At 39.8% G+C, this 27,036-nt stretch overlaps 1 protein-coding gene across 1 annotated transcript in view; it reads left to right on the top strand.

Annotated features, from left to right (window-relative positions):
* The first annotated feature begins 30 nt into the window (after positions 1–30).
* Positions 31–27,036, top strand: part of Me1 (malic enzyme 1) — a 101,097-nt gene continuing 74,091 nt past the window's right edge. The window contains exons 1-3 of the mRNA XM_055602496.1: positions 31–249; positions 14,072–14,205; positions 16,247–16,396. Coding sequence (XP_055458471.1) covers positions 172–249; positions 14,072–14,205; positions 16,247–16,396 — 362 coding nt within the window. The 5' untranslated portion in view covers positions 31–171. The remainder of the gene's footprint in view (positions 250–14,071; positions 14,206–16,246; positions 16,397–27,036) is intronic.

Consider the following 27,036-nt stretch of genomic DNA (forward strand, 5'->3'; position numbering starts at 1 on the left):
CCGTGACTCAGCGCTTCTCGCGGGCCGCCCGGCCGCGGGCCGCGGCTAGGCGCGGGCCCCTCCCGCCTCGCCACCCCCTCTCGCCACCCACGCCCGCCCCCGGCCGCGGGGCCTTCCCTCGCGCGGCCGCCGCTCGCCGCACTCCGCGCTCGCCCCGCCACAGCGCTGGTCATGGAGCCCCGGGCCCCGCGCCGCCGCCACACCCACCAGCGCGGCTACCTGCTCACCCGGGACCCGCACCTCAACAAGGTGAGCCCGAGGTCCCCGCGAACCCCCGCTATCCCCCGCCGCCCGGCCCCCGAGGACCCGCATCCCCGCCGAGGGCACGTCCCGCCGGGGAGGCCCTCAGCATCCCTACGTGGGACCAGGGGGAAGATGTAACTTGTGCCGGCGGCTTCTTTGTCTGCCCTCCTCGCATCCCGGGAAGGGCGGTGCGGACCAGTGTTGGGAAGGGAGCGTTGGTTTGTATTTTCCCCCCGTGAGGGTGGCAGGCGGGCGGCCAGGTTCAGCCGCGACGTGCCATCCTCCTCGTACAGGTGACTGGAACTGGCAATGACTCGGAGACTGCTGGGGAGACAAGTGGCCCTACTGGTCCTGCCTGAACAGAGACAGGCTCTGAGGGTCTGGGATCCCATCCACAAGATGTGGGGACCCAGGGTCTCTTGGCTTCTGGGGTGACAGGGTTGAGAGGCTTGAGGATGCGTGGTGGGTGGTTTCTCTTGGGCCCTGCATGCGTGCCTTGGCGGGGAAACTTAGATGATACTGTGGTAAAGCCGTTTCTTTTCTTTATTTACTTATTTATTTTACCTTCTAAGTTCAGACTTTCGGGAAGTTAATTTTTTTTTTTAACCTGTCCTCTCTTTTTTATTGAAAGGAAATTCAATGAATGCCCTAGTTAGAGTTCTCTTTTTCACGCGCTGTGGCATCTGAACTCCCACCCCATACCCAAGATCTCTCCTAAATGAAACACCTTAGACATGACCATTTTGCTTTTGTAAATAACTAGGTTTATTTTACAGCGTGGTTTGTCGTTAGATTGGTGTGTGTGTGTGTGTGTGTGTGTGTGTGTTTGTGATATTTCCTATTTATTCATACATGGGCATGACAGGAGTATCAGCATGGAGGCCTGTTAAAGTCTTTTGGGTTCTCATTTTAATGAACCTCTTTTTTTCATCAAGTTGTGGATTTCATCATTCCTCTCACCAACAAAGTCTTATTGTTGGTGACTTTTGATCATTATTATTAACTTAAAGACTTGTGATTATTTTATACATTATAGCTAGTTTGAGTTTTCAATTTTTTTGTAGTGACTTTTACAAATCTTTGATTATTTAATATTTATGATTATATAGTATAAATTTTTATGTTTTCTTGCTTATTTTTACCTCAAAATAAATTCAATTGCTAGTTTGACTTTTTTTCTTTTACTATTCTGTAGGTTGAAGTCTATTTTTACTCGAACAAAGGTAGACTTTGGTGTGACAAAACCATTTGTGCCTTTCACGTGTTACCTGCCTGCCCTGATTTATGATGAAATTATGGGTTGCCTTGACAAGATCACATGAGTAGTATAATATGTTTGATTTTCTTAAGTGGAGGCTGAAATGTTTGTTAGGAGAGGGTGGTTTGGAACCTCCTGTTAAACTCTTAACAGCTGATTGCGCCTTCAGAATTACACCATCACAAAGATGTTGGAGCAAGGCAGAAAAGTGCAGTATTAATGTGGTCACACATTTTATCTGTAGTCTATCAAGTTGGATGACAAATCTGGGTCATCCTGGGACAATCAATACAGTGAACTTTACTTATTGAGCCTTGGGATCAGTGTGAGGCCCCATGGAAGTAACATCAGTTAAAGCAGGTAACTGGGATTTTCTTGATTTGCCGTATACTCAAGACTCCTGTGTCTTTATTAGTAGGACAGGATTTTTAATTTAATATTTTTTTTTTCTTTTGAGATGACCTGACTCCAAAGGGATGCTAATCTTATCAGTGCTTTCTGAATGTCTCCACGCAGCCCAGCCTGCCTGGCCTGTCACCTGGCTAGATGAAGACTTATTTAATTACACCAAGGAAGGCTTTAGGGTGACTAAGACACACTTGGTTAGTATTGTTTCCTTACATGCAGGTGTGGATGAAAATATCTTTTGGGGAAGAGGGAAATGGCTTCATGGTTGAGAGTGCTTGCCGCTCTTGCAGGGGACAGGAGTTCAGTTCCCAGCACTCACCTCAGGTGGCTCACAGCTAGAGGCATGCAAGCATATGTATACATACACACACACATACAGAGAGAGAGAGAGAGAGAGAGAGAAAGAGAGAGACTTCTCTATTTATAGTGTTACTTCCTTTATGTTGAAGGTAAAATTAATGTTTTATTCTCTATCCTACATTTATCTAATTAACTCCCAAACTTAGCCTTTGCTTAAAATATATTTGACGATTTTCTTCTTTCCATTTTTGTTAATGTGGTTTCTAGGATTAAAGAGATAATTGACTCAGTAAGCCCTTCCCTAGGGAAGCCTTTTCTAATTCTCTTATTCCCACTGTTGTTAGTTAATGCTTACACTTATACACCCAGCTGCCCCATATTACATTGTATTTGTTACTTTGTCAGTTTATTTTTACTTATTTAGTCAAGGTCTGACTGTGTAGCCGTGGCTGGCCTGGATGGACTCAACTGTGTAGACCATGTTGAGCTTGCATGAGTAGAGGTCCGCCTGCTTCTGGCTCCTAGTGCTCAGATTAGAGACACACATCTCACCCAGTAGCTGCAGGTAGATTTCACAGTGTTAGTTCTGGCGTTATCCTAAGACAGCACACCCATTAACGTACCTGATTAACTAAAATCCAGCTAATGTACATTTACACAGAAATCTGAAGTTCATTTGAATCTGTCATTAAATTGTATAATGGAATACAGTCAGAAATGTTAGAATATGGCTTTTACAATCTGAAATTTTAACTACTTGTTGGATAATCTTAAGGAAGTAAAATTGGTAAAAATCAAAGTTAACAATAGACACGAAGTAAAAAACAAAACAAAACAGCAAACAAACTAAATCTGAGAGACATAGGATCTTCATAATTCAAATAGGAGTCTATACATTATTACTTGCTAATAATTAAATGTGTATCACTTTAGGCCAATTTTATCATAGTTTTTGGGAAGTACTTCTGCCTCATACTTAGGAGATTTACTATCTTTATGAATATAACATGTATACATAAACACACACATATACACATACACACATATACACAATTTTTTTGAGATAAGATCTTACTTGGTGAAGCCCATGCTGGTCTGGAACTCATTATGTAGACTAGGTTGGCCTTGAACTCAAAGCAATCCTCCTGCCTCAGCCTCCTGGATGCTATAATTGCAGGGATGAATCACCATACCCTACAGCTTCAACTATTTTAAAGATGCTTATCTGTGCCTACATATATATATATATATGTATATATACACATATATACATATATATGTGTGTACATGTGTACATATATGTATACCCATATGTAATTTAAAATGTATTTTCAGAATATCTTTTGATTTAGATGAGTTGTGTTTCTGTTTTCAGAAATTTTATATGACTAATAACCATGTTTTATAAACTTCTGTACAAAAATTAAAATTGTATGTACAATAAAATAATTATTCCCATTATTTATTCCTTTGTTTATACAGTTACTGTCATAGCTTACAGGAGACTACTAGGACTGTCATTAAAGAGTAACTTCTTTTCCTCTCTTCTTCGTATAGAGTATGGGGCTCTGGTTCAGTCTTGGCCGTTCAGCCCAACTTCCTGTTTTTCTATGCACATGTCAGAATCATAGATTTTCTTTTCTTTTCTTTTCTTTCCTTTTTTTATTTTTGGTTTTTTGAGACAGAGTTTCTCTGTGTGTAACCCTGGCTGTCCTGGAATCACTCTGTAGACCAAGCTGGCCTCCAACTCACAGAGATTTGCCTGCCACTGCCTCCTGAGTGCTGGGATTAAAGGCATGCTCTCCACCACTGCCTGGCTATAGGTCTTTGTTGTTGTTTTTAATCAGAGGGTTGTAAAATCTTTCATTTTTCAATACTGTGTAGTAAACCCAGGGTCTTGTGTACATTGGGAAAGAACTGTACCACTGAGCCAACTGTATTCTTCACCCCCCCCCTTTAGTTTTTCTTTATTTTGAGACAGGATTTTGCTAAATTGCCCAGGCTTACCTTGAATTTAGTTGATTCTTTTGCCTCAGTCCCATGAGTAGTTGGGTTTATTGACAGAGACTACTGTATCAAGCTAAATCAGTAATTTTGAGATGAGGATGACTGTTGCAGTTTTCATAGGACTGGTTAGTGAGTACAATACTAAGTCCATGATTCTGGCAATTAGCTGAAATGAAATTGAAACTTGAAATGAGCATCCTTTTACTTGTCTTTAAACTTTTTACTAATTAAAAAAAATGCTTTTTACTAATTCAGGGTCTTATGTCCTATTTTTAGGACATATGGTAAATATAAAAATAGAATCGTGATCAAATATATTGCTCAGGTCATTGAATATAAATATGTCACATGAATAAAACTTGTTTTTGATTATTTAGTGTATCTCAAGCAAACTACACTGTGCAGAAGAATGACTCAGGACAAGGCTGGGGATGTAGCTCAGTAGAGTGTGTTCCTAAGTTGAACAAAGCACTGGGTTTGATTTCTAGCATGGCATAAACCGGTCATGGTGATATTGGCTTATAGCTCCAGTACTCAGGAGGTGGAGGTAGGAGGATTGGAAACGAGGTCATCCTTTGCAGCATATTGCATTTGAGGCCAGCCCGGGCTACATGATGCCCTTTCTCAAGGAAATATCTAGAACAAAATGTTATGGACGGGCCAAGTAAAACCATGGAAAGACACAACAAGAAGTATGGATGAAGATCTTATATCAGACAGTGCAGAGCTCAACCTAGACTACACAGTGAGGCCCTACCCAAAGTACTCTCCAGAACCAAAGACCGAAAAAGTAACTAATAATTCCCCCCAATAAAAACAAGGTGTAAATGAGAGAAGGAATTGTTAATAATGATGAGTCAATTCTGAATAGTTATAATAGTTATGACTATAAACCAAGTAACTTACCACCACCTTCATATTAAAGATACCTTCCTAAGTTCTAAGTTTTTTTTATCACAAAAATTTTGTGGGGTAATACGTATGTTAATTTGTTTAAGTTATCCTTTCTACAGTGTATACATTTCCCCAAATATACATAATAAATACAATTTTTGTTTTAAAATTTAAAATTATTAAAACTAAATTTTACCTTTAAATTTAAGTTTAAAAAAACCCTAAAACATCTCTATATTATAGGAGAAATTTGATGCCTTGTATCTTAAAGTAGAAAACTTCAAACTTTATAATGCAGGATATATCAGACAAATTCTGTTCTTAAATTTCTCAGGCAATTTGTGCTTTCCCAAACCATCAGAAAAGTTAAGTTGCTCAGTCAGGAAAATGGGAAACAACTATTCCTTTTCTGAGAATCAACATGTAACATGAGGATATTGCTGGGTTTAAGGGATCCATAGATGTTATAACCTCAAGCTAGAAATGCTGCCATGTGGAGTGACAGTTCTTAAAGCCCTGACAAAACTCCTGAGAAGCAGGAATGATCCAATCAGCCATTGCCAGTTTCTAACAGTATCTTTTAATTCATGTTTTTAGACCATTTACATTTTTTTTAATCTTTTATTTTTTTTATTAATTACACTTTATTCATTTTGTATCCCCCCATAAGCCCCTCCCTCCTCCCCTGCCGATCCCACCCTCCCTCCCCTTTCTGCATGCATGCCACTCCCCAAGTCCACTGATAGGGGAGGTCCTCCTCTCCTTCTTTCTGATCTTAGTCTATCAGTTCTCATCAAAAGTGGCTGCATTGTCCTCTACTGTGGCCTGGTAAGGCTGCTCCCCCCTCAGGGGGAGGTGATCAACGAGCAGGCCAATCAGATTATGTCAGAGGCAGTCCCTCTTCCCATTACTATGTAACCCACTTGGACACTGAACTGCCATGGGCTACACCTGTGCAGGGGTTCCAGGTCATCTCCACAAATAGTCCTTGGTTGGAGTATGAGTCTCTGGGAAGTTCCCTGTGTTCAAATTATCTTGTTCTGTTGCTCTGCTTGTGGAGTTCCCGTTCCCTCCAGCTCTTACTATTTTCCACTTCTTACATAAAATTCCATTCACTCTGCCCATCAGTTGGCCGTCAGGCTCAGCATCTGCTTTGACAGTCTATACTGCAGAAGCTTTCAGAGGCCCTCTGTGGCAGGTTTCAAGGTTGTTTCCTGTTTTCTTCTGGCTTTCAGAGGCCCTCTGTAGCAGGTTCCGAGGTTGTTTCCTATTTTCGTTTTCTTCTGATGTCCATCCTCTTTGCCTTTCAGGATGGGGATTGAACATTTTAGTTAGGGTCCTCTCTTTTGCTTAGTTTGTTTAGATGTACAGCTTTTAGTGGGTTTATTCTATATTGTATGTTTATATGAGTGAGTATATACCGTGAGTGTCTTTTTGCTTCTGGGTCAACTCACTCAGGATGATCCTTTCCAGGTCCCACCATTTACCTGCAAATTTCATGATTTCCTTATTTTTCATTGCTGAGTAATACTCCATTGTATAGATGTACCACAGTTTCTGCATCCATTCTTCAGTTGAGGGGCATCTGGGTTGTTTCCAGCTTCTGGCTATTACAAATAAAGCTGCTACAAACATGGTTGAACAAATGTCCTTGTTGTGTACTTGCGCCTCTTTTGGGTATATGCCTAGGAGTGATATGGCTGGATCTTGAGGAAGCGCTATTCCTAGTTGTCTGAGAAAGCGCCAGATTGATTTCCAGAGTGGTTGTACCAGTTTACATTCCCACCAGCAGTGGAGAAGGGTTCCCCTTTCTCCACAACCTCTCCAGCATGTGTTGTCCCTTGAGATTTTCATCTTGGCGACCATTTACATTTAATGTAATTGTATGTTTGGATTTATGTCTACCATTTTATTAGGTGTTTGTTTGTCCTCTCTAATTTTTAATCTGGGATTTCTCCTTTTCCATTGTTTCAATGTTTATCATGATATTTATCATGATATCTGTCTCTTGAGTCTACAACCATATCTCTCTGTATCAACTCATATCTTACATAGTATTACATCAACTCACATCTCTATATTCAGACAGAACATAAAATTTTATGTCTTTTTAAATTTCCATACGTATTTTGAAGAGTTTAGGAAGGAGAGGAGAATCTGATACAGTTCCCAGTTATTTACAGCTCCTATCTTTACTTTGGTTGCTGATGTTCCAAGTTTTTCTCAGGAGACATATCTCTTCCATCTCAAGAATTTGTTTTTAGAATAGGTCTGCAGGAGACCAGCTGTCTTTGTTTCCCTTTCTTTGAGAATGTCCTTATTTTACTTTAATTTCTGAAGCACATTTTCACTGGTTATGGAATTATCTGTTGTCAGTTCTCATCCTCAGTATTAACAAACATTGTTACCCTTCTTTCTGGTCTCCTTTTTGATGGGAGAGCTGTAGTCACTTAGGTAATTATATGTACATATACCACTTTTCTTTGGATGTCTCGGTGGTGCTTGTTTTTCATTTTCAAAATCTTGAATGTAAATGCTTTTGGAATTAGATTTTTTTCTTAATGTTCTTAGCTTTGTTAAACTTCGTGATTCTGTAATCGTACATCTTTTTGCAACGTTTTTGTAAAGTTTAAAACATTTGTCAAGGCTTTTTTTTTTCCTCCTCCTTTTGGTGTGTATATCTGTGTACATGTACATACATGTGTGGGTGCAGGCCAGGTAAGTATGCTGGATGTCTTCTTCATTTGCTTTTCACTTTGTTCTTCGAGACAGGCTCATTTCCTGAACCTGGAGATCACTGATTGCCTAGTCAGACTGACCAGTGAACTACAGGGCTGCCCGTCTCTACCTTTCTAATTCAAGGATTAAAAAAGCATGACACCATGCCTGGCCTTTACATGAGTGCTGGGGATCTGAAATGAGGTCCTTAGGCCTGCATGACAAGCACTCTGATCAACTGAGCCAACCCACAGCATTCTCTCCTTTTAAGACTGGTGGTGTAAGTGCTAAATGCAGACCAGTATCAAAAAGCATCTTAGTCTTTATTTCATAAATTTTCATGGTTCATGATCCATCATGAACATCCCCGACTCTTCCCACTCCATTTCATTTCAGTTTTTTAGCCCACCCAGCAAATACTTTCAGTTATTGTGTTATTCAATTGTACAACTTATATTTGTGTTTATTTCTTGGCTGATAAGTTAAACTGTAGCTCTTATACTTGACAAATGATATAATTACTGATAATGGCTCTAGATATTTTTATAATCGCATTATAGATTCATGTGTATAAAGATTTTTAAAAGTGTGACAGGTGTGTCTCTTCTTTCTGTGTCCCAGCAGTGGAGTCTGCGTCCCATGGTTGACACAGCTTCCTTCTGTCTTCTGTCTCAAGAAGCCACGTCATTTTGTACTAAGTTCATGGTCATACCGTGTCCAGCACCCCGACCCAGCCTTCACCTCAGGCATCGGTTTCTCTCCCAGTCATTATTCACAGCTCATTTTAATACCACTGCTCCGAATACTTCCCCTCTAATCTCTAAACAAAGTCAACTTGGAAGTTTTTTGTGTAAACCTGTGCTAGTTGGGTTTATGGCAAGTTGACACAAGCTAAAGTCATTTTGGAAGAGGGGTTCCAAATCCTCAGTTGAGAAAGTGCCCCCGCCAGATTGGCCTGGGGACAAGCCTGTGGTGAATTTTCTTGATTATCATTGATATGGGAAAGCCCAGCTGATTGAAGGCAGTGGAGCTCTTGGGCTTTCTTGGGTACCATAAGGGTGAGCAAGCCATGAGGAGTGAGCCAGCAGAGAGTATTTCTGCATTAGCTCCTGCCTCCAGGCTCCATCCCTTTTGAGTTCCTGTCCTGACTTCCCTCAGAAATGGAGTATGACCTGGGAGTTGTAAGGTGAAATAAACCCTTTCCTTCCCAATACATTTATGGTCCTGGCGTTTGCTCACAGCACCAGAAAGCCTAACACACCTGCAGGTACTAGAATGGTTACTTTAGTGTAATTTGTGTAGTAGTTAGGAAAATATCCCATTGGGTTTTCTTAATTGCAGGTTGCGTGATAGTGTGGCCTGTACCTCACCTGCTGTTAGTGTTTTGCTTTTAATCACTTGTTATGGCTGATCTCGGTTGTTAATTTGACATACCTGAGAAGAGGCTGGGCATGTCTGTGGGGCATTTTCTTTTGCTAATTGGTAGAGGTGCTGTTCCTGGGCAGGAGGGCCTGGGCTCTGTAAGGTAACAGAGCAAGCCAGAGGAAGCCAGCCGGTGAGCGGCGTTCCTCCATGCTTTCTGCTTCAGCTGCTGCCCCAGGTGCTTGCCTGGAGTTCCTGCCCTCACCCTTAGATGTAAGATAAGATAAGCCCCCCCCCCAGTCATTTATGGTGTTTTATAACGGCAGCAGAATGTAACCAACATAGCATTGTAAGCAGGATTCAACAGATAGCTTGTTGGGAAATATTAACTGAGTGTGACAGTTAGCCTGCTGCATCGCACTGCCCAGGCCACGGGGCTACCAGACCTTCAGCCAGTCGTATTTCTTGGAGTGCCTGACCATATATTTCTGGATGAGATTAACCTGTCAGTCGAGTAAAACAGAGGCTCCTTTGTGGTGTGGGTGAACCGCATTCAGTCAGCTGAAGACCTGAATGGAAGGACCTCCTCTGTGTGTCTTTGAGCTGGGACATCAGGTTCCTTCGTTGGTTCGTTTGTTCTTTCTTTCTAATTTCTTTCTTTTTTACCTCAAACTGAAAGATTTCAAGTATCGATACCATATCACTGACTCCCCTGGGTCTGCAGCATGCGAGAGGCAGCCCTGTGGCCTTTCTCCCCTATAGTCATGTGAGCCAGTTATAGTTCTCTTATAATTAATAAATCTCATATATATGTGTCTACACATACACATGTATGTATGACATTTCTGATAAGCTGACCAGGTCAGCTCCACGAGCTCAGTGAAGTAGCTAAATGGAGTCTACATGGCCACAGCTGTGGCCCTGTGGAGGAAGCTGCCCGTGGGATTTCCGGGTTTGTCATCTTAAAGGTGTGCCTTAAAATCTGCATTGTAGTTCTAGATAGCAGTTCTTAACATTAAAACATGCCAAAGGTGCTTTGACAGTTTGTTTAAATGTTAAAACCGATATTTAACAGTGTACATACTCTGAACAAAAACGATTATATTGAAAATATTTAAGTATATGTGATAAAAATATGTTTTTTAAAAACAATGTGTACCAAGAAAATATGCTTAATGTGCTGACAAATGTGTACAGTTTAAAATAAGTCTTTGCTTGCTTGTAGGTATCTTATTGTTTGCGCTTTCCGTCCTCAGTCTCCTGAAGAGCTGAAGTGTAGGCATGAATGTCTGGACCTGACTCAAGATTTTATTTTACTTGTGTGTATGTATATGTGTGTGTGCGCATGTGCGTATGCTTGTGTGTGGATGTGGAGGCCAGAGAACCACTTCAAGTGTGTTCCTCAGGAGCCATCACCTCTTTTTGAAACAAAGCCTGTTACTTATCTGCAACTTGCTGACTAGGCTAGGCTTTACCTCAAAAAAATTGTACAATTTGGCCATTTTTTTTCTTTTTTGAGACCAAGTCTAAGTAGCTCTGGCTTTGAACACTTCCCATTTTTATTTATTTATTTAAGACAGGCTATCACTCTTTATCCCTGTCTGGACTAGATAGAACTCACTGTGTAGACCAGGCTGACCTTGAAGTCACAGAGATCCATTTTACCTGGAAAGTCGTCACTGGGTCTGCCGTTGAACTTAGTCCATTTCCCCGGATTTCTAAGCTTTAATTACTACTATTTTTTAAACAGATGAGTTGGTGCTCTCCGGTGTCTGTGACTATTTGGTGAACAGTATAGGAGTCTCCAGTTACTAAACATCAAAGACTGGGGAGATTTCCATATGGCATTCTCATTTCCATGGTGTACTGTGTACAGCTTTGAGGTCTGTTAGATCAGACCAGATGCGGGAGAATATAGGTTAAAGGCCTGGCTGGCATCTGAGTGAAGATGGCTGAGAGCCCCTGTTACTTGAGGAAGGAGAGGGTGTCAGTACTTCTAAGCGCAAGCTGTATTCTCAGAATACCATGTTTTGGTTGGTATTTTTGCAGGTACCTTGTCACACCATATAACGTCATTTAGCGCTTTACTGTTTCTCTGTAACAGTTGTATTTTAAGTTTTGTTTTGTTTTTGCCTAACATTTTCTCCTCTCCCTCTGCTTCTCTCTCTGTAGTTGGAAAAAAATGTCTGAGTTTCTCTTTGTTTTCAAACTATATATATATATATATATATATATATATATATATATATATATATATATACATACAATTGAGAATCTGTTGAATTATTTCTTCCTTCTTACAGATGATTCTCACTCAAGCGTCTCTTTCCAATTGCTTTAAATTTAAAAGTAAACTTACCAGAATGATATTAGCATTTTATAGTTCTCAAAAATGTTAGTTTCTAAAATTAAATATGTAAAATGTTCTGTTTTGTGTATGCAATAAATTAGGTTCTTATTATAGCAGGATTCAAGAGTCACTGTCCTTCATTGTGTGAACATCTAGGTACAGAGGGAATGCTGTAGAGCCACTCGTGTATTTCGTACATGTGTTCCTGTCCATCTGGACTGTCAGGAAACTTAGCATCACAAGGTACAAACCTTCCTTAGTCTTCCGGGGCTGCACTAGTATAATACCATTGACTGGTATTTAAAATACAAGGTATGCATTCTTCCATTTCTGAAGCCGGAGAAGCCCCAAGTCAACACATGGCAGTCTGTGCCTGTTGGGGGATCCAGTTTCTGCTTCACAGAAGCTATCTTGTGTTCTCACATGGCAGAAGGGCATCTAGGCTCTCTGGAGTTTCTTTTATCCTATTCTAATCCTGTTTATAAGGGCAAACAGCTAGTCCTCTCTCAGAGATTCTACCTCCTTATGATGCTGCCTGAAGGCAATGATTTCCACAAATCAATTAGAGAGGTGTCCATAAACATTCCATTATAGGAACCATCCTGCATGTCATTACTTAATAATGGGTCCAAAGAATATTGGGTCCAAGAGATGAGTCTAGAAAAGCTTTAGAAAAGCTCAAGCATCTGGGGTCAGTCTTGAAAGGAGAAGCAGGCAAAAAGGACTTTACCTAAAAGTTATAATGTAATGACATAAATTTCTGCCTACCCTCTCAAAATCATGACCTATTTTTAAGTGTAATATTCTCTCTCTCTCTCACACACACACACATATTGTTCCTTGTATCTGTATGATTCCATGGCTGACCATTTGGTATTAGAAAACCAATTAGGGGACTCATCCCTGGGGAAGAATAGTTCTCCTTTTAACATTCCTTAGTTGCCTGTAGTTCTTTGTCTGTGGGTGAGATTTCTCCCTTCTATATTAGCATGTTTATTGGTGGATACTTTTTCATGTTTTGTGTAGGCAGCCAAATGGTAGTTGAGGTATTATGAATGAAACATTCTTCTTAGGAGACAAAAATCTCAGCAGATTCCTAGTCTTCTGGCTCTTACTGTTGTTCCTCCCCCCTTTCCATAGTGTTCCCTGAGTCTTAGGTGTAGGAGTTGTGTTATAGATGTATTTTTTAGCTGGGGCCAGGAACTCTGTGATCATTTGTTCTCTGCATTTTGACTGGTTTCTGTAATGGTCATCATCTGTTGCAAAGGGAAATTTCTTTGATAAGTGGTAGAACTATACTAATCTGTGGGTAGAAGGATAAATGTTTAGAATGTAGTTAGGAATTATAATGGTATAGTAAAGTTGTAGTTTTAGGTTCTCCTATAAGATCCTTGATCTCACCAGCCTACAGTAATTGGCTCTATTTCTAGTATGAGGCCTGAGTACTCCAGTTAAGTGGGCCGTAAGTCCAATTGCAGAGCTGTTGGTAACTGACAAGGTATGTGTGCCACTATTGCATCCTCAGTGACATCTTGCCTTGATGGTCACTTTTACGGTTTATAACTGTTAAAGTTGGGTGGAGATATTGGTTGCTTCCCTTCCTTGGTAGCTTGAATAGTGCCTTCCAGTACTATGAAAATTAGTCTTCTGGGAGGATCCTTTCAAGTTAGATCCACCTTGAATCTCCTGGGTTTTATGTCCAAAGTGCATGGTGTTGAGAACATTCTTAATAACTATGTCCTGCATATAAGAATAAAAACATGATGCATTTGGGCTTTGGGAAGGAATTAGTATATCCAGGATTGCATAAGGATAGTAGGCAATAACCTGAGATGGAAGGTTGGAACTGGTCCCTGAGAATCGTGCAGTTTATTTTCTGACCTAGTTCAGAGTTGGAAATGCAGCAGGTATCAGATGGCCTACTTCTATTCACATTTAAAAATAGATAACTACTCATTTTTATATTTTCTAACATTAATATTGTATCTTTCATTTTTGCAGGGACATGTATGTAGTATATGTACCGTATGTGGATAGATGTAAGTTTGTATATGTGTATGGATTTGCATGCATGTACACGCACATGCATGTTGAGGCCAGAGGTAGACTGGGTGTCTTTCTGGATCACTTTCAAGCTTATTTTTTGATGTAGGGTCACTTACTGACACCAGAGCTCACTGACTGGCTGGCCAGCTGGAGGCCCACTTGTTTCCCCTCCCCTAGTGCCAGGGTAGCAGACATGTGGTCCCAGGCCAGACTTACATGTGATTGCTGGGCATTGCTCAGGTGCTCGTGTTTGGACAGCAGACACTTTCCTGGCTGAGCTCTCTATGTCCCAAGCCTCTCATTTCTGTGCTTTTCAGTCATTTCTCCACTCTCATCTCAGTGTCTGTAAACAAGGAGGCAGATGGTTAATGCACAGTTGGCTGTGCTTCCAGCAGCATTAGAGCCTGCTCTCACTGGAGTCTGTGTGCTTGTGTGTTCTTTGCCTCCTTCTCCTCTCGAAATCATTGTTTTCCTCTTCATCATAGGACTTGGCTTTTTCTCTGAGAGAAAGACAACAGCTGAACATTCATGGATTGTTGCCACCTTGCTTCATCAGTCAGGAAATCCAGATCCTTAGAGTAATTAAGAATTTTGAGCGTCTGAACTCTGACTTCGACAGGTAACACATTTATGAACTTATTTCTGTTATGAAACTCTCTGTCCTATTTTTTTGTAAAAGAAAGTTGAGGTATTACATGAAGAGATAGTTGACTTTGGATAGTTAACTCTGAGGAGAATTTGTTTGCAAATACAGTGATTTTTTTTTTTAAAGCATTTACTCTCAGGATCATTTGAATGAAATATTTTTTTATAATCTAATCTCAGTTTTACCTTAAGTTTTCTCATAGAAAAATTATAATGCCCATATTTACTTAGTATATGTTTTTATATGTAAACATAAGCATTCTTAACAGAAGAAATATCCAAGAAAATGACTGCTCTTGTTTCTAAAATTGGTCATTGTCATAGCTAGTGTCTGTAACTACCTTCTTCTGGTGGAGTGATGAAGATTTTCAATCCTGAACAGTCTGGCCTCGGTAGTGCTTCCTAGTGGGTATGAGTTTCCATCCACAGTACAGCGGGACAGGGTCTGATGGCAGGAAGGGGGGTCAGGGGCACACTTGTCAAGTAAGTTTCCTCTGAAGGAAACTCTCACGGGGACTATGTTAGTCCCTTCTAAGGACAGGTTTCCCAGTGACCCAACTGTCTTCTGCTAATGTCACCTCTTGAGTTTCCCAGCACCTTTCCAATTGGCACATAAGAGACCAAACTTTCTGCACACTATCACACACTTAAGTGATCTCTAATCCATACTGGAAATCAATCCAAAGGGCCTATTTATATTGTTGAACATGTTTTTCAAAACTTTGCAGTTGTACAAACTAGTTTGAATTTTAGCAAAGGTAATACAAGAAGGGATATGAGTGGAGAGATAATTAGACCGGAAATGCTTCTACATAGAGAAAGGCCATTAAAAGTTGGGTGTGACAGTGTGACAGTGCATTCATTTAATCTTGGTACTCAGAAGGTGGAGGCAGGTGGATCACTATTAGTTACATGCCAGCCTGGTCTAGATAGTGAGTTCTGGGCTAGCCAGGACTGCATAGTGAGACCATCTCAAAAAAGAAAGAAGGAGCCATTAGTTTGCTTAAGTTTGTGGTTAACCTCTACTGTGCTATTTTCATCTCTTTAATTATAGAGTAGGGACTACATCAGTCCCTGAACAGAATTGTTATTTCAGAAATAGTAATGTTTGAATGATAGTAATCAAATTTGTGTTTCCTTATTCTTGAGATGTTGAGTTTTTATATGTATACATTTGTGTTATGTGTGCACAGATATGTTTATGTCTGTATATATGCCTGCACATGCCTGCACTTGTGGAGGCCAGGGGTTGATGTTGGATATCTCCCTCTGTGGTTCTCTCACTGAACCCAGAGCACACCGATTGACTAACCTGGCTGGCTAGTGAGCTCTGAGATCCACTTGTCTGTCACACCAGCCTGCATTATAGATGTGGACCACTGAGTACAGGTTTTTGCATTGATGCCAGAGATCCAAACTCAGATCCTCATGTTTGCTCCTCAGGCGCTTTCTCCATAAAGCCATCTCCCTAGCCCCTTGAAGGATATTTCAGGTTTTTTTTTTTTTTGTTTTGTTTTGTGGTTTTTTTTTTTTTGCTAATTTTTTAAGTCAGGGTCTCACTGTGTCACCCAAGCTGTCTTCATAGTCAGTCCTTCCTGAGTTGCCTGGGTATTAGGATTAGAGGCACATGCCACCATATCTGGCTTGATTTTACATGCTTTCTGCTTGGCTAAAGGTTTACTGTATACTTGGTTGAAATTAGATTTACTTTCTTGTTTGTTTGTTTTATTTTTTGTTTTTACTTTTTAAAAATTTTTATTCTATTTTTATTAATTACAGTTTATTCACTTTATATCCCAGCTGTAGCCCCCTCCTCCATCCCCTCCCAATCCCACCCTCCCTCCCTCTTCTTCTCCTATGCCCCTCCCCCAGTCCAATGATAGGGAGGTCCTCCTCCCCTTCCATCTGACCCTAGTCTTATCAGGTCTCATCAGGACTGGCTTCTTTGTAAAATTAGATTTCTAATAGCCATTTACACTGTTAGATGCTGATGTAATTGTGTCTCATTTCCACAGGCATCTTCTGTTGATGGATCTGCAAGATAGAAATGAGAAGCTGTTTTATGGTGTGCTGATGTCTGATATTGAAAAATTTATGCCTATTGTTTATACTCCCACTGTGGGTCTTGCATGCCAGCAATACAGCTTGGCATTTCGGAAGCCAAGGTATGTAAACTTTTATTTTAAATACAATTTGTATTTTATCTTTTTGTAACTTTTTATTGTGTAATTAATATCAGTTGTATTAATTTATCATACAGAATGTGTATAAATTGTGAAATGGCTAAACTGATCTAACTAATGTGTACATTATTATATTTGACAATTATTCAATATAATTAAAGCATATATTTAGCATATATAATAGTGATTTTGGCAAGAACAATGAAAACAGCCTCTTAACAATTTCAATAATATAGTATGGTGGAGCATGGATTGCTGGCTCAGAGGTTAATATCTCATACTGCTCTTGCAAAGGACCTGAGTTTGAATTCAGTTCTTAGCACCCACATTAGGCAGCTCAGGACGGCCTGGTATTTCAGTTCCTGTGGATTCAGCACTCTCTTCTGACTTCTTTCTGCAGGGCAGCTACACCCATTTTCACATACACGTTTAATTTAAATCTTAAATACTGACGTAATTAAACAATTGAAAATACGTTTGCAGTAACTGCAGTCACTGTGGTACACAGGTGCTCTCTAGAACGTCTTCTATCTAGTTGAAAGTCTTCAGTATTTGACAAGCATCTCCTAAGCTTGCAGCAAATCTTGAGTCCCTGGTGACTCCTGCTCTGCTGCTTGTGCTGCGTGTGCTGTTTTGGATTGGACCCATCAATGAGGTTCCACCTAGTACTGACCTTTCTGTGTTTGGCTTGTTTCACCTAGTATACTGTCCTCCATGTTCATGCAGGGTTTTTCAGTGACAAGATACCCTCTTTCTTTTCCTTTTTTGTTTTGTTTTTTTGAGACAGGGTTTCTGTGTGTAGCCTTTGCTCTTCTGCACTCGCTTTGTAGACTAGGCTGACCTCGAACTGACAGCAGTCTGACTAGCTCGGCCTCCCTGAGTGGTGGGATTACAGGTGTGCACCACTGTGCCTGGCTCAGGGTACTCTCTGTCTATAAGGATGAATAGTACACCATTCTGTGTGTTCCTTCATTAACTTGTTCATTACAAAAATTAAATTTGATTCCGTATCTTGCGTATTGTGAATAATACTGCAGTGATACCTATTTGACAGGCTGATGTCATGTTCTTTGGATATGTACTCAATGGTGAGATTGATAGGTGTCTTGTTTTAACTTTTTGAGGAACCTCTATATTGTTCTCTATGCTGGCTGTATTTTTCCTTGCTTCTAGCATTGGGCAGTTTATTTTTTCTCATTCATACCCTAGCCAACATATTTCTCATCATTTTGAAGATAGCCATTTTCAAGGTGTCAAGTGATAGCTGAGTGTAGTTTTAATTAGCATCTCATTGATGATTGATCATGTTGAATAAATTTTCATATACCTCTTGTCGCTTATCTGCTTTTATTTTTTTAAAGATTCACTTATTTGTGTCTGTTTTGCCTGCATGAATGTATGTGCTTATGCATGCCTGGTGCCCTTGGAGTTACACAAAGGCATAGAATCCTCCTGCCGCTGCTTCCTGGGATCCCAGGCACGTGCTGAAACACCTGGTTTATGTGATGCTAAGAATGGAACTCAAAGCTGTGTCTTTGCTAGGCAAGCACTCTGCCAGCTAAGCTCTGTCCCCAGCTTTCCAGATCAATTCTTATATGGATAATCCTACTCAATTCTTACAAGAACAATCCTACTCCTAATATTTGCTAAGAGAAAAAGCTGCAATATCCATTTATTGGTTTTGTGTAGCATTTCTTCTCATTGGCATACTTTGTTGGCTTTCAGTCAGGATGTCGTGGATAATCACCTTTCAGAGTGTTGTTGAGCTTGCTTAGGTTGTTTTGTTTCCATGTGCCCTCAGCACTTGATTCATGTAGGGTTTCCAGTTTGGTGTTTTTCTCTGCTTGTGACAGCACACTTGATTATGGCTGACCTTTACACAGATGGCAGTGACAGATCTCTGTCTTTTTCTGTTCTGCTGAGCTCCCTGTGTTACCCAAGTTACTTACTATATATCTTGTGAACCTTTTCAGAAAGCTTCACAAAAATTAATTTTACAGGTATATAAATCAGACATAGGGTATCTTTGGAAGTATTTATACTTGCTATAAATTTTAAACTTAAAATTTTAAAATTTTAATTTTGTGTGCGTGAGTGTTTTGATTGCATGTATATAAGTGTACCACATGCATGCCTGGTGCCTATGGAGGCCAGAGAGGGCATTAGAACCTCTGGAAATAGAGTTACAGATGGCTGTGAGAAGCCATGTGGGTACTGGGAACCAAACCAGGTCCTCTGCAAGTTAAGGTAGAAACAATGTTCAGTGCTCAAATCAATTGGAGAAAACCATAAGTGCAACTAATAGAATTTTTGGCCTCATAGTTCCTTAGAATAATAACTATTTTGGAAGCTTTTAAGAGGGTGAGGATTGGGCATAATACATATAATGTAGCTGGAATAATCTTTAATGCAGAGTAGCTATTCCTCAATGGTAGTTATTGTTAATGGTATTATAACAACTCCCAGGATTTTTGACATTGAAGTGAATGGAGGGTATTATTCACCAACTTTAAAACAGTAGAATATGTTTGCAAAAGAGCAAGAATTTTATGTGTCTTTTGGGCATTCAAATGGAAGTATCTAGAAGTCAATTTAATGTGTGGACAGGGAACTCAGTAGGTGGGATTTCAAAGATTCTGATATTTTTGTAGTAGCTAATCTTTATACATGTATATAATGGAATATGATCATAACCATCTCAGTTTCTCTTTTCTTATTCTCCATCTCCCTCCAAATTTTATGACTCTCTTCCTTTTGATAATTCAGTTAGTGCTGTCCAAATATACATGAGTTTGGGGTCATTCTCTAGAGTCAGGAAAACCTGCCCGGGGACAGTACCCTAAAAATTATTCTCCCTCTGTGTCTGAGACACTAGGGAGATATAAATAAATGTCTGCTTACCCCAGATGGGAACTCATGACACACCAAAGTATAGATGCCACCAGAATCCAACTTCACGAAACAATGAATTTGATTGGAGTCACTTACAGGAGCAGAGATGACTCAAAACAGCCGCTTCACCAAACCAGCCCAGCATGGATGACAAGTCATGAAAGCTGGAAACCAGGTGCAGGCAGCTCAGCAGGTTGGGGAGTACCCTTTCCAGGAAGTTTAGTTTGTCTCTGCTTCTTCCAGGAAGCTACACTTTTTTGAGCATCTCTCTCAGTTCTTCCTACTTACATATGCTTGGGGAGGGAGAAGCATAGTGAATCTCGTTAGTTTGGGGAACTTCCTAAAGCAATCAAGTTGTTCACATCTGCAGGACTGAAAGTTTCAACTCCCCATTTAACATCTTACGTCTTAAACTGCTTTTCAAAATGGGAACTTTCATTCTTAGATCAAACTACTACATAACACTCCTCTCCAGCAATTATTAACTGCTTATAGCTCCTCAAAAGGGCTGGGGCTAGAGAATACATCCTCAATCTCTTTATTTTATGGAATTTTTACTAAAGCTTTTACTATTTTAGTTTGTACATTATATCTGCTACACAAATCACATTGTGTTAATTTTGACAATGATGAAGAGTATCAATGTTATTGTTGAAGAGATTCAGTTAGTAGATTTCTAGGATTTGCTTTATTTTTTTCCTAGAAAATTCTTCTCAGTGCTGGAACTCAGGGCTTTGCATCATATACTAAACAAGTCCTCTTTCACCCTCAGCCCCTCCTGGAAAAGACTTTTGGGGGAATGTGGGGTGCTGGGACAGGGGTTATGTAGCCCTGGCTGTCCTGGAAGTAATCATGTAGAACAGGCTGCCCTGGAATTTACAGACATCCATCTGCCTATGCCTGCAATGTGCTGGGATAAAAGACATATGACAGCTTTCCTGGCCTTCTGGAAAGTTCTTAAAGAACGTAAGGAACTATTAAGAGGAACCACAGTAAAATATTAAAATGCCCTTTGCTATATTTAGTGTTTATAAATATAAACCAATTCGTTTCAGGATTCCAAAACATTCTTGGAGTAGTCATTGATCAATAATACTGCACTTTTAAAATTTGATATAAGGAAGTGTATGTTATAAATACATTTACCACCATGACCTGGGTTTGAAATAGAGATGGTTACATTTATGACTCTAAAGATGGCTTACTTAATGAAAATACATTCTGAATATGTTCAGAATCTCAAGATGAGGGTGTCCTCTTTAATTTAAATTTGATTTGTGAAATAGCAATAAGAAAAAAAGCTTAAAATAATATTTTAAAAAATTACTGAGGCTAGCATTTCTTCAACCAAATGTTTCTGTTTTACATAGTGGGGAATATAACTGTTAACCATGAAGTGAATGGTTAATTGAATAGAAACATCCAGATTGTTTAAATGATGTATCATATAGGTGTTTGATACTAATTCTACTTAAGTTAGAACTACTTTAGTAGCTTAGCAACTGATTATAAAGTAAGTGTGTGTTGCTTATGGAAAGGTGCCTGGTTTCATGGCCATTTTGAGTAAGTTCAGGCTATATGCTCAACCTTTGAAATAACCCCATGGTATTGTTTCAGTCAAACCCGAGGCTGTAGCAAACCTCCATAAATGTAGTGACTTCTTGACCAGAGAGTCTTCTTTCTATCTCTCCTGGGGCCTGGGATTAGCATGGTTGGGGTCTGGAGAGGTTTGCCTTCTGGGTATGGGTCACTGGCTGGTTGCTTGTCATGTCTCCATGTGATAAAACAGAGCACTCTGTGAAGCTTTTCATGTAGATGCCTACAGTACTAATCCTGGTCTTGGGGCTCCATGACCTGATCACGTCTGAAAGGCCCTGCTTCTTCACACCCTAACCCTGGGGTTGAAACGTAAGCAGTTAATTTTAGGGAGCGCATGCAGCTTCAGTGTCTTGCAGGCACCTCGGTAGCTTAACAGGGTTCTACTTATTACTGAGACATCAAAATGCAAACCTGTAGGCAGTCCAGGGCCCATGGGTCCTGAGGTTCCCATCAGAGGCTGGTGGAGCTGACTCTTAGAAAATGGGCCAGATGGATGTTGATGGGAAGAGTCATTTTGGATTCAGGTGTTGCTGCCTAGCAGAGCTGCCCAGGCGAGCTGAGGCCATGCTTATTTGAGTTTGCTTTTCTTGAATTAAGCCACATTAGACTTGTCAGACACAGCTGGTTGTGGTGGCACACGCTTTTAATCCGAGTATTCAGGAGACATAGGAAGGTGGATCTCTTGAGTTTAAAGCCAGCCTGGTCTACACAGTGAGTTCTAGGCCAGCAAGAATGACATAATGAGAGGCTATTGAAAAGAAAAAAAAAAAAAAAAAGATGAGACATGTTAAGGTGACTTTTTACAACCAGGAAGTAGAATAGCCTTACACATCTCACTTACTCTGTAAACTTCAGAGATTCTTTTAAACATCACATCACTGATTTTGTTTTTAATACTTTGAAAAGAGTGATTTATTGTTCGATGCTAATAAACTTTGCCATTCATTTGTAGTAACACCTTCCGTTTTTATTTGTACATGTTCTACGCAGGTGCTCTTGTTCATTTGTTTCATTACTTTTAAAATAAGCTCACAATTTGTATTGATTGTGTTTTAAGGGTATTAGGAAGAGAGTGCAACAGTAGATGTTCTTCAAAGCTCTGAAACAAGGTAGAATGTCTGGACGAGTTAGTTTTTAACTCTCTTCAGTGCAGTTTTGGACCTTTCTTTAGGAAAAAACTGGTTGCCATTGGCAGTGGAGATGCTGGTGGTGAACATCTGTGGAGCTACAAGTTCAAATTATTTTCTTGCTGAGTAGGACAGATGCTGCACTTTTGAAAATGTGTGTGGGACATGTACTAAAGAGGAGTGAGGTCGAGTCTCCCATACCATAAGTACCATTGATTCAGTGTGTGCCCAGAGGAGTTTAGAATTCCAAAGTATTTTATTTCTCAAGCATCACCTTAATTGGGAAAAATGTGGAGAATGGAAAAAATGTAGACATGATTCAAGCGTCAGTTCTTTACATCAAAATCTAAGGGTCGGCCAAATTTATGCATAGACACATAAATCTCTTTGGCAAGGCAGTGAAACTTATCTTCTGCTGTAAAACTCCTTTAGAGATACAGAGTAACAGCTCATTTCATCCAGAGACACATGTGGAAAACTTGAGTGGAAATTTAAGTTTCAGATCCAAAAATAATTTTGTGAGTCTGTGTGGCATATCCAGGTGTTTTGGTTTAAGTTTACATGTAACATATGGAGAATTCAGGGATAGTTTGCCAAGTTTTATGCCCGGTAGTACTCATGAAGACGTACACATTTAGTTACTTTCCCATTTATAGGACTAGCTGTACTAGAAATCAGAATTCTAAGCCTTACTCTCCGTTACTACTACTAATAAATAAATGGAAAGGTTCTTGAAGATCATTTGGAATCATACATTCTCATGTCTGGAGTATTTTATTAGATAACCATGTTTTGATGGGTCACTGGCACACTGGGTTGTGTTCAGAGCAGGTGACTGTAGAGTAACTTGCTGAGACTGCTCATCTGAGTGTGAATCGGAGGATGTCAGAGATACAAGCCTACAGGCCTTGAGTTAAGGCTTCACTCACTCTAGGTCTTTTTGTGTAGAAGACAGCATACATTTTCATAGGATAGTCATTTAATATAAAACTGCAGTTGCTGGATGGAAGTTCTTGCAGGGATACAGTACTTTGCAGAGATTTTCTGACTGGTGTTGGAATATACTTTCTTCACCTCCAAAATTGGAAGTAGCTGAGTGGTTTGGGGATAATTGTCAATAATGCCTATTCTAAATGAGACTCCAGCAGTAGGTTCATTGTGACCCATTGAATTCTAAGGTCACTTTCCCCCATTTATTCTATGTTGAATTTCTTCTGGTGCTATAAGGTTTTGGTTCTTAAGGTTCTTCTGGGATGTCCTTTTCTTCTGCAGCCTCTGCTTCTGGCTTAGGAACTGTTTGTGTTCCTGATCAGTGAGGACCATGTCAAGGTGGCAGGCAAGCTCTTGTGTGGATTAATCTGACCATGAGCTCGGGAAGTTCTGTGGAATACTTTTTGTGGCTCGTTCACCTGGATATGGTCAACGACTAGAGAATTTACCCCTCACCCCTTAAGCTCAGTGTTGCTCTCTGCATGTGCAGCTAGGGTTTGGCACTCTGTTTTGTCTGGCGCCGCTGTCCGGCCTGGGTACACACAGCGACGCCTCCGCTGTACACCAGCACGTCTTGCTTCTTTAAAGTGACATCCTGGAGATAACCAGTCAGCGTTCTAAATGTGCATGCCCCTGCTGGCCTGGGCAGTGTCACACATGTCCTAAAAATGAGCACAGAGATGTGAACCTCTCGGTTTGCGTGATTTTGTGGGGTTTTCTGGGTCAAGAGAGTCAGAAACCTTTTACAGATCACCTGTAAAGGATTGGTTACTTTTAGTAAATTCTGTGCATATTTTAAAAAGTAGCAGGCCACAGAGGAGGATGATCCAAGCAGTCCTGATGAGACATGACAAGCTATGGACGACATCAGAGGAGGAGAACTCCCCCTTTCAGTGGGCTAGGGGAAGGGGTTAGGGAGGAAGTGGGAGGGAGGATGGGACTGGGAGAAGTTGAGGGAGGAGGCTTCAGTTGGGATATATAATGAATAAATTGTGAAAAAAAATTGAAAAAGCAATCCAAAGAAGAAGTATAGATGGTAAAATAATAAAGATGCAACTAAGGCTGGGTACATGACATTAATTTTTTTAAAAAGATAATATAAGAATTTACATAACACTAACATTTGTGGTTTATAAATCAATTTCTATTAATGAACTTTAAATTTTGGAATACCGGAATGGTAAAAAAAAAAATGGTTACACATCAATACTTTCAGGGATTTGGAACCTCTTCTAAAGTGGCCTCACATATCAATTAAATAACTCTGAAGGGCTGAGTGTGGTGGCACAATCCTTTAATCCCAGCACTTGGGAGGCAGGGGCAGGTGTATCTTTGAATTCCAGGTTAGCCTGGTCTACAGAGTGAGTTCCAGGACAGCCAAGGCTACACAAAGAAACTCTGTCCTGAAAAACAAACAAACAAACAAACAAACAAAAAACTCTGAAGGAGTTCAGTTACAACTTTAATTGTAATTTTGAGATTTATCCAAAATATTATACTTCCAAACAGGAGGAATTCATAATCATTCCATGACTGAATTCATTAAAATTCTCACTGTTTCCCCTAACAAACTTTTGACTACCACAACCATTGTAATTTTATTCCATTGTATCCTGGCTATGACACTTAAATGACTAAAGCTGCATGTTGATGACTTCTCACTTGGTCTGTATAATTATACTCCTTGGGTCTAGGTTTTGTGTGCTCTTCCGGGCTCTTTGCTCTTGGAATGCTTTTACTCTTGTTATGTGTTCTCCCTAGTGGGTTATAATTATCAAGCTGCAGAAGCATTAGGAAGCATTTTCCAAAACAGTGTTTCTCCTCTGCCATGGCACTGCCCCTGAGTTAGCGAGGAAAGGACAGAGAAGGGCTCACACTTGCTGTGATCATCCTTGCCGTCCTTCCTTGCTTGCTGCCAGGTGTGCTTCTCCAAACCGAGACACTGCACAACAAGCTAATCTGTATTTACCATCTCCAAAGAGGTTACCCGTGTTTCAGAGTATGATTGTGAATGTTTCCAAACAAAAGCAATTTTTAGCTCATTACTGTTTTATTGTATATTTCATACTCATTAGTAAACGTTGTAAGATACTGGATAAGAGTCCAAATTATGTAATTATCTATTCAGTTTATAAAAGTTACTGAATTTTATCCTTTTAGTTAAAGAAGTTTTCCTTTTAACAGTGTAACTCAGTCTTAAACATGATTGGCAGATGAATGAGTGATGTGCACAGTAATTTGAAATGCACCATATTTTATGTATTTAAAAACTGTGACTGTGAATTAAAACATTTGCACAGTAAAATGAGGTAACTTGTTTTAAAAGCTGAAGAGGTATATACAAATGTGTGTGTGTGTGTATATATCATTTATTCAAAAATAATTTTTGACATTTGCCAAATGTATACACCTGTATGATGAGGTCAGTGTTACTATAGGGTTCTATGCGGTTGTTTAGACCCTGGGAGGTCTGCCGGAGTTCATCAGAACAGTCTGTGTGTTTATATTTAATTAGGTGGGCATGCATCCTATTTTTAAAATGAGTATGAAGAAGGAATTTAAAATCATTTCATGTATACTCTGAGTTCACATTTATTTGTAAATAATATTTATGTAGAGATAGAATCAGTAACAGTTATTGTTGGTTTAATTTTTCAGGATGTTTATTTTATAAGTTGAAAACAATCATTCCAAGGAAAGTATCACAGGGCCAGACTTCAGGGAGGGAGGGATGGAACTGCTGCTTCTCAAAAGTTAAAATGATGCATTTCTTAATGAACATTACTCTATGAAATAATGTTTAAAGTGCCCATTAAATGTTTGCTTCCCCCAAAGAGCAAAATTCTACTAAATATTTCATGAGAATGTTGCTCTACTAGGATTTCATTATTTTTATGGTAATTAACTAATCAACTAATCGTATGTATGCGCACCTGCATACACATGCCGCTGTGTAAATGGGTGTCAGCACACACTGATCTTGGATACATTGTATTAATTGGTTCTCTCCTTTCACATAAGGCTCTAGGGATTGAACTGAGGTTGTCAGGCTTGGCAAGAAGAACCTTTACCCACTGAGCCATCTCCCAGCCCTGCCTCGTTTTCTGAAGTTTCTAACTTTTTAAAAAAATACTTTATTTTATTTCATGTGCATTAGTGTGAAGATGTTAGATCCCTTAGAATTGGCGTTATAGACAGTTGTAAGCTGCCATGTGGGTGCTGGGAATTGAACCCAGGTCCTTTAGAACAGCATACAGTGCTTTTAATCACTGAGTCATCTCTCCAGACCCCTAGTTTTTAACTTTTAATGGTAATAATTTGATATTTAAACCCAGTTTTATGAGCTGTCAAATAACATTTTCTAGCACCCAGTGTTCCGCAGTGGTTCTTAGTGCTTCTTCCCAGCTCTGCCACTTCTTCAGAAACTTGTTGTGGGTCCGCTGTGTTCGTTATTTCTCCTCTTCTTCCCTGCACCAGGAATTCCATGAGTGTGTCCTTCAAGTTAGGTGCTTTACTGAGCACTGAACAAATCAAATGTATTTCTCATCCTTTAGAACAAGACTCATGTGAATCGTGACTCTTGTGACTAAGCACTAAGTAAATACAACTATATTTCTTGTTCTTGTGAACAAGAATAAAATATAATCCTCAGATGAACAAAGAGGTACATTAATGCAGTTTTTGTTATAAAGGAAATGAACAGGACAGTGACAGTAACAAGGGGATTTCCTTTTAGGACACATCTAGGACTGTGTCTCTGAGATGATATTTTAGTTTATACATTCAGGATAAGGTAACAGTTTGTAAAATACAAAAGAAAAAAAAAAAAGGGTCTGAGGCCAAGCAAATGGTGTAGTCAGAAGCTCTGGCCTGGAGCAAGGTGGCAAAGGCGAGGTTGTGGTACAGTTTCTTTGTAGTGCTTTGTCCAGTTGGAAGCTCCTGAGCTATTTGGAATCAGGACAGCATCCTCCAATTAAAGTTTTAGAGGCTTGCTTTGACTTGCTAGTGGACAAA

This window comes from Psammomys obesus, unplaced genomic scaffold, assembly GCF_907164565.1.
Source record: "Psammomys obesus unplaced genomic scaffold, mPsaObe1.curated_primary_1811, whole genome shotgun sequence".
In the NCBI taxonomy this organism is placed as follows: Eukaryota; Metazoa; Chordata; class Mammalia; order Rodentia; family Muridae; genus Psammomys; species Psammomys obesus.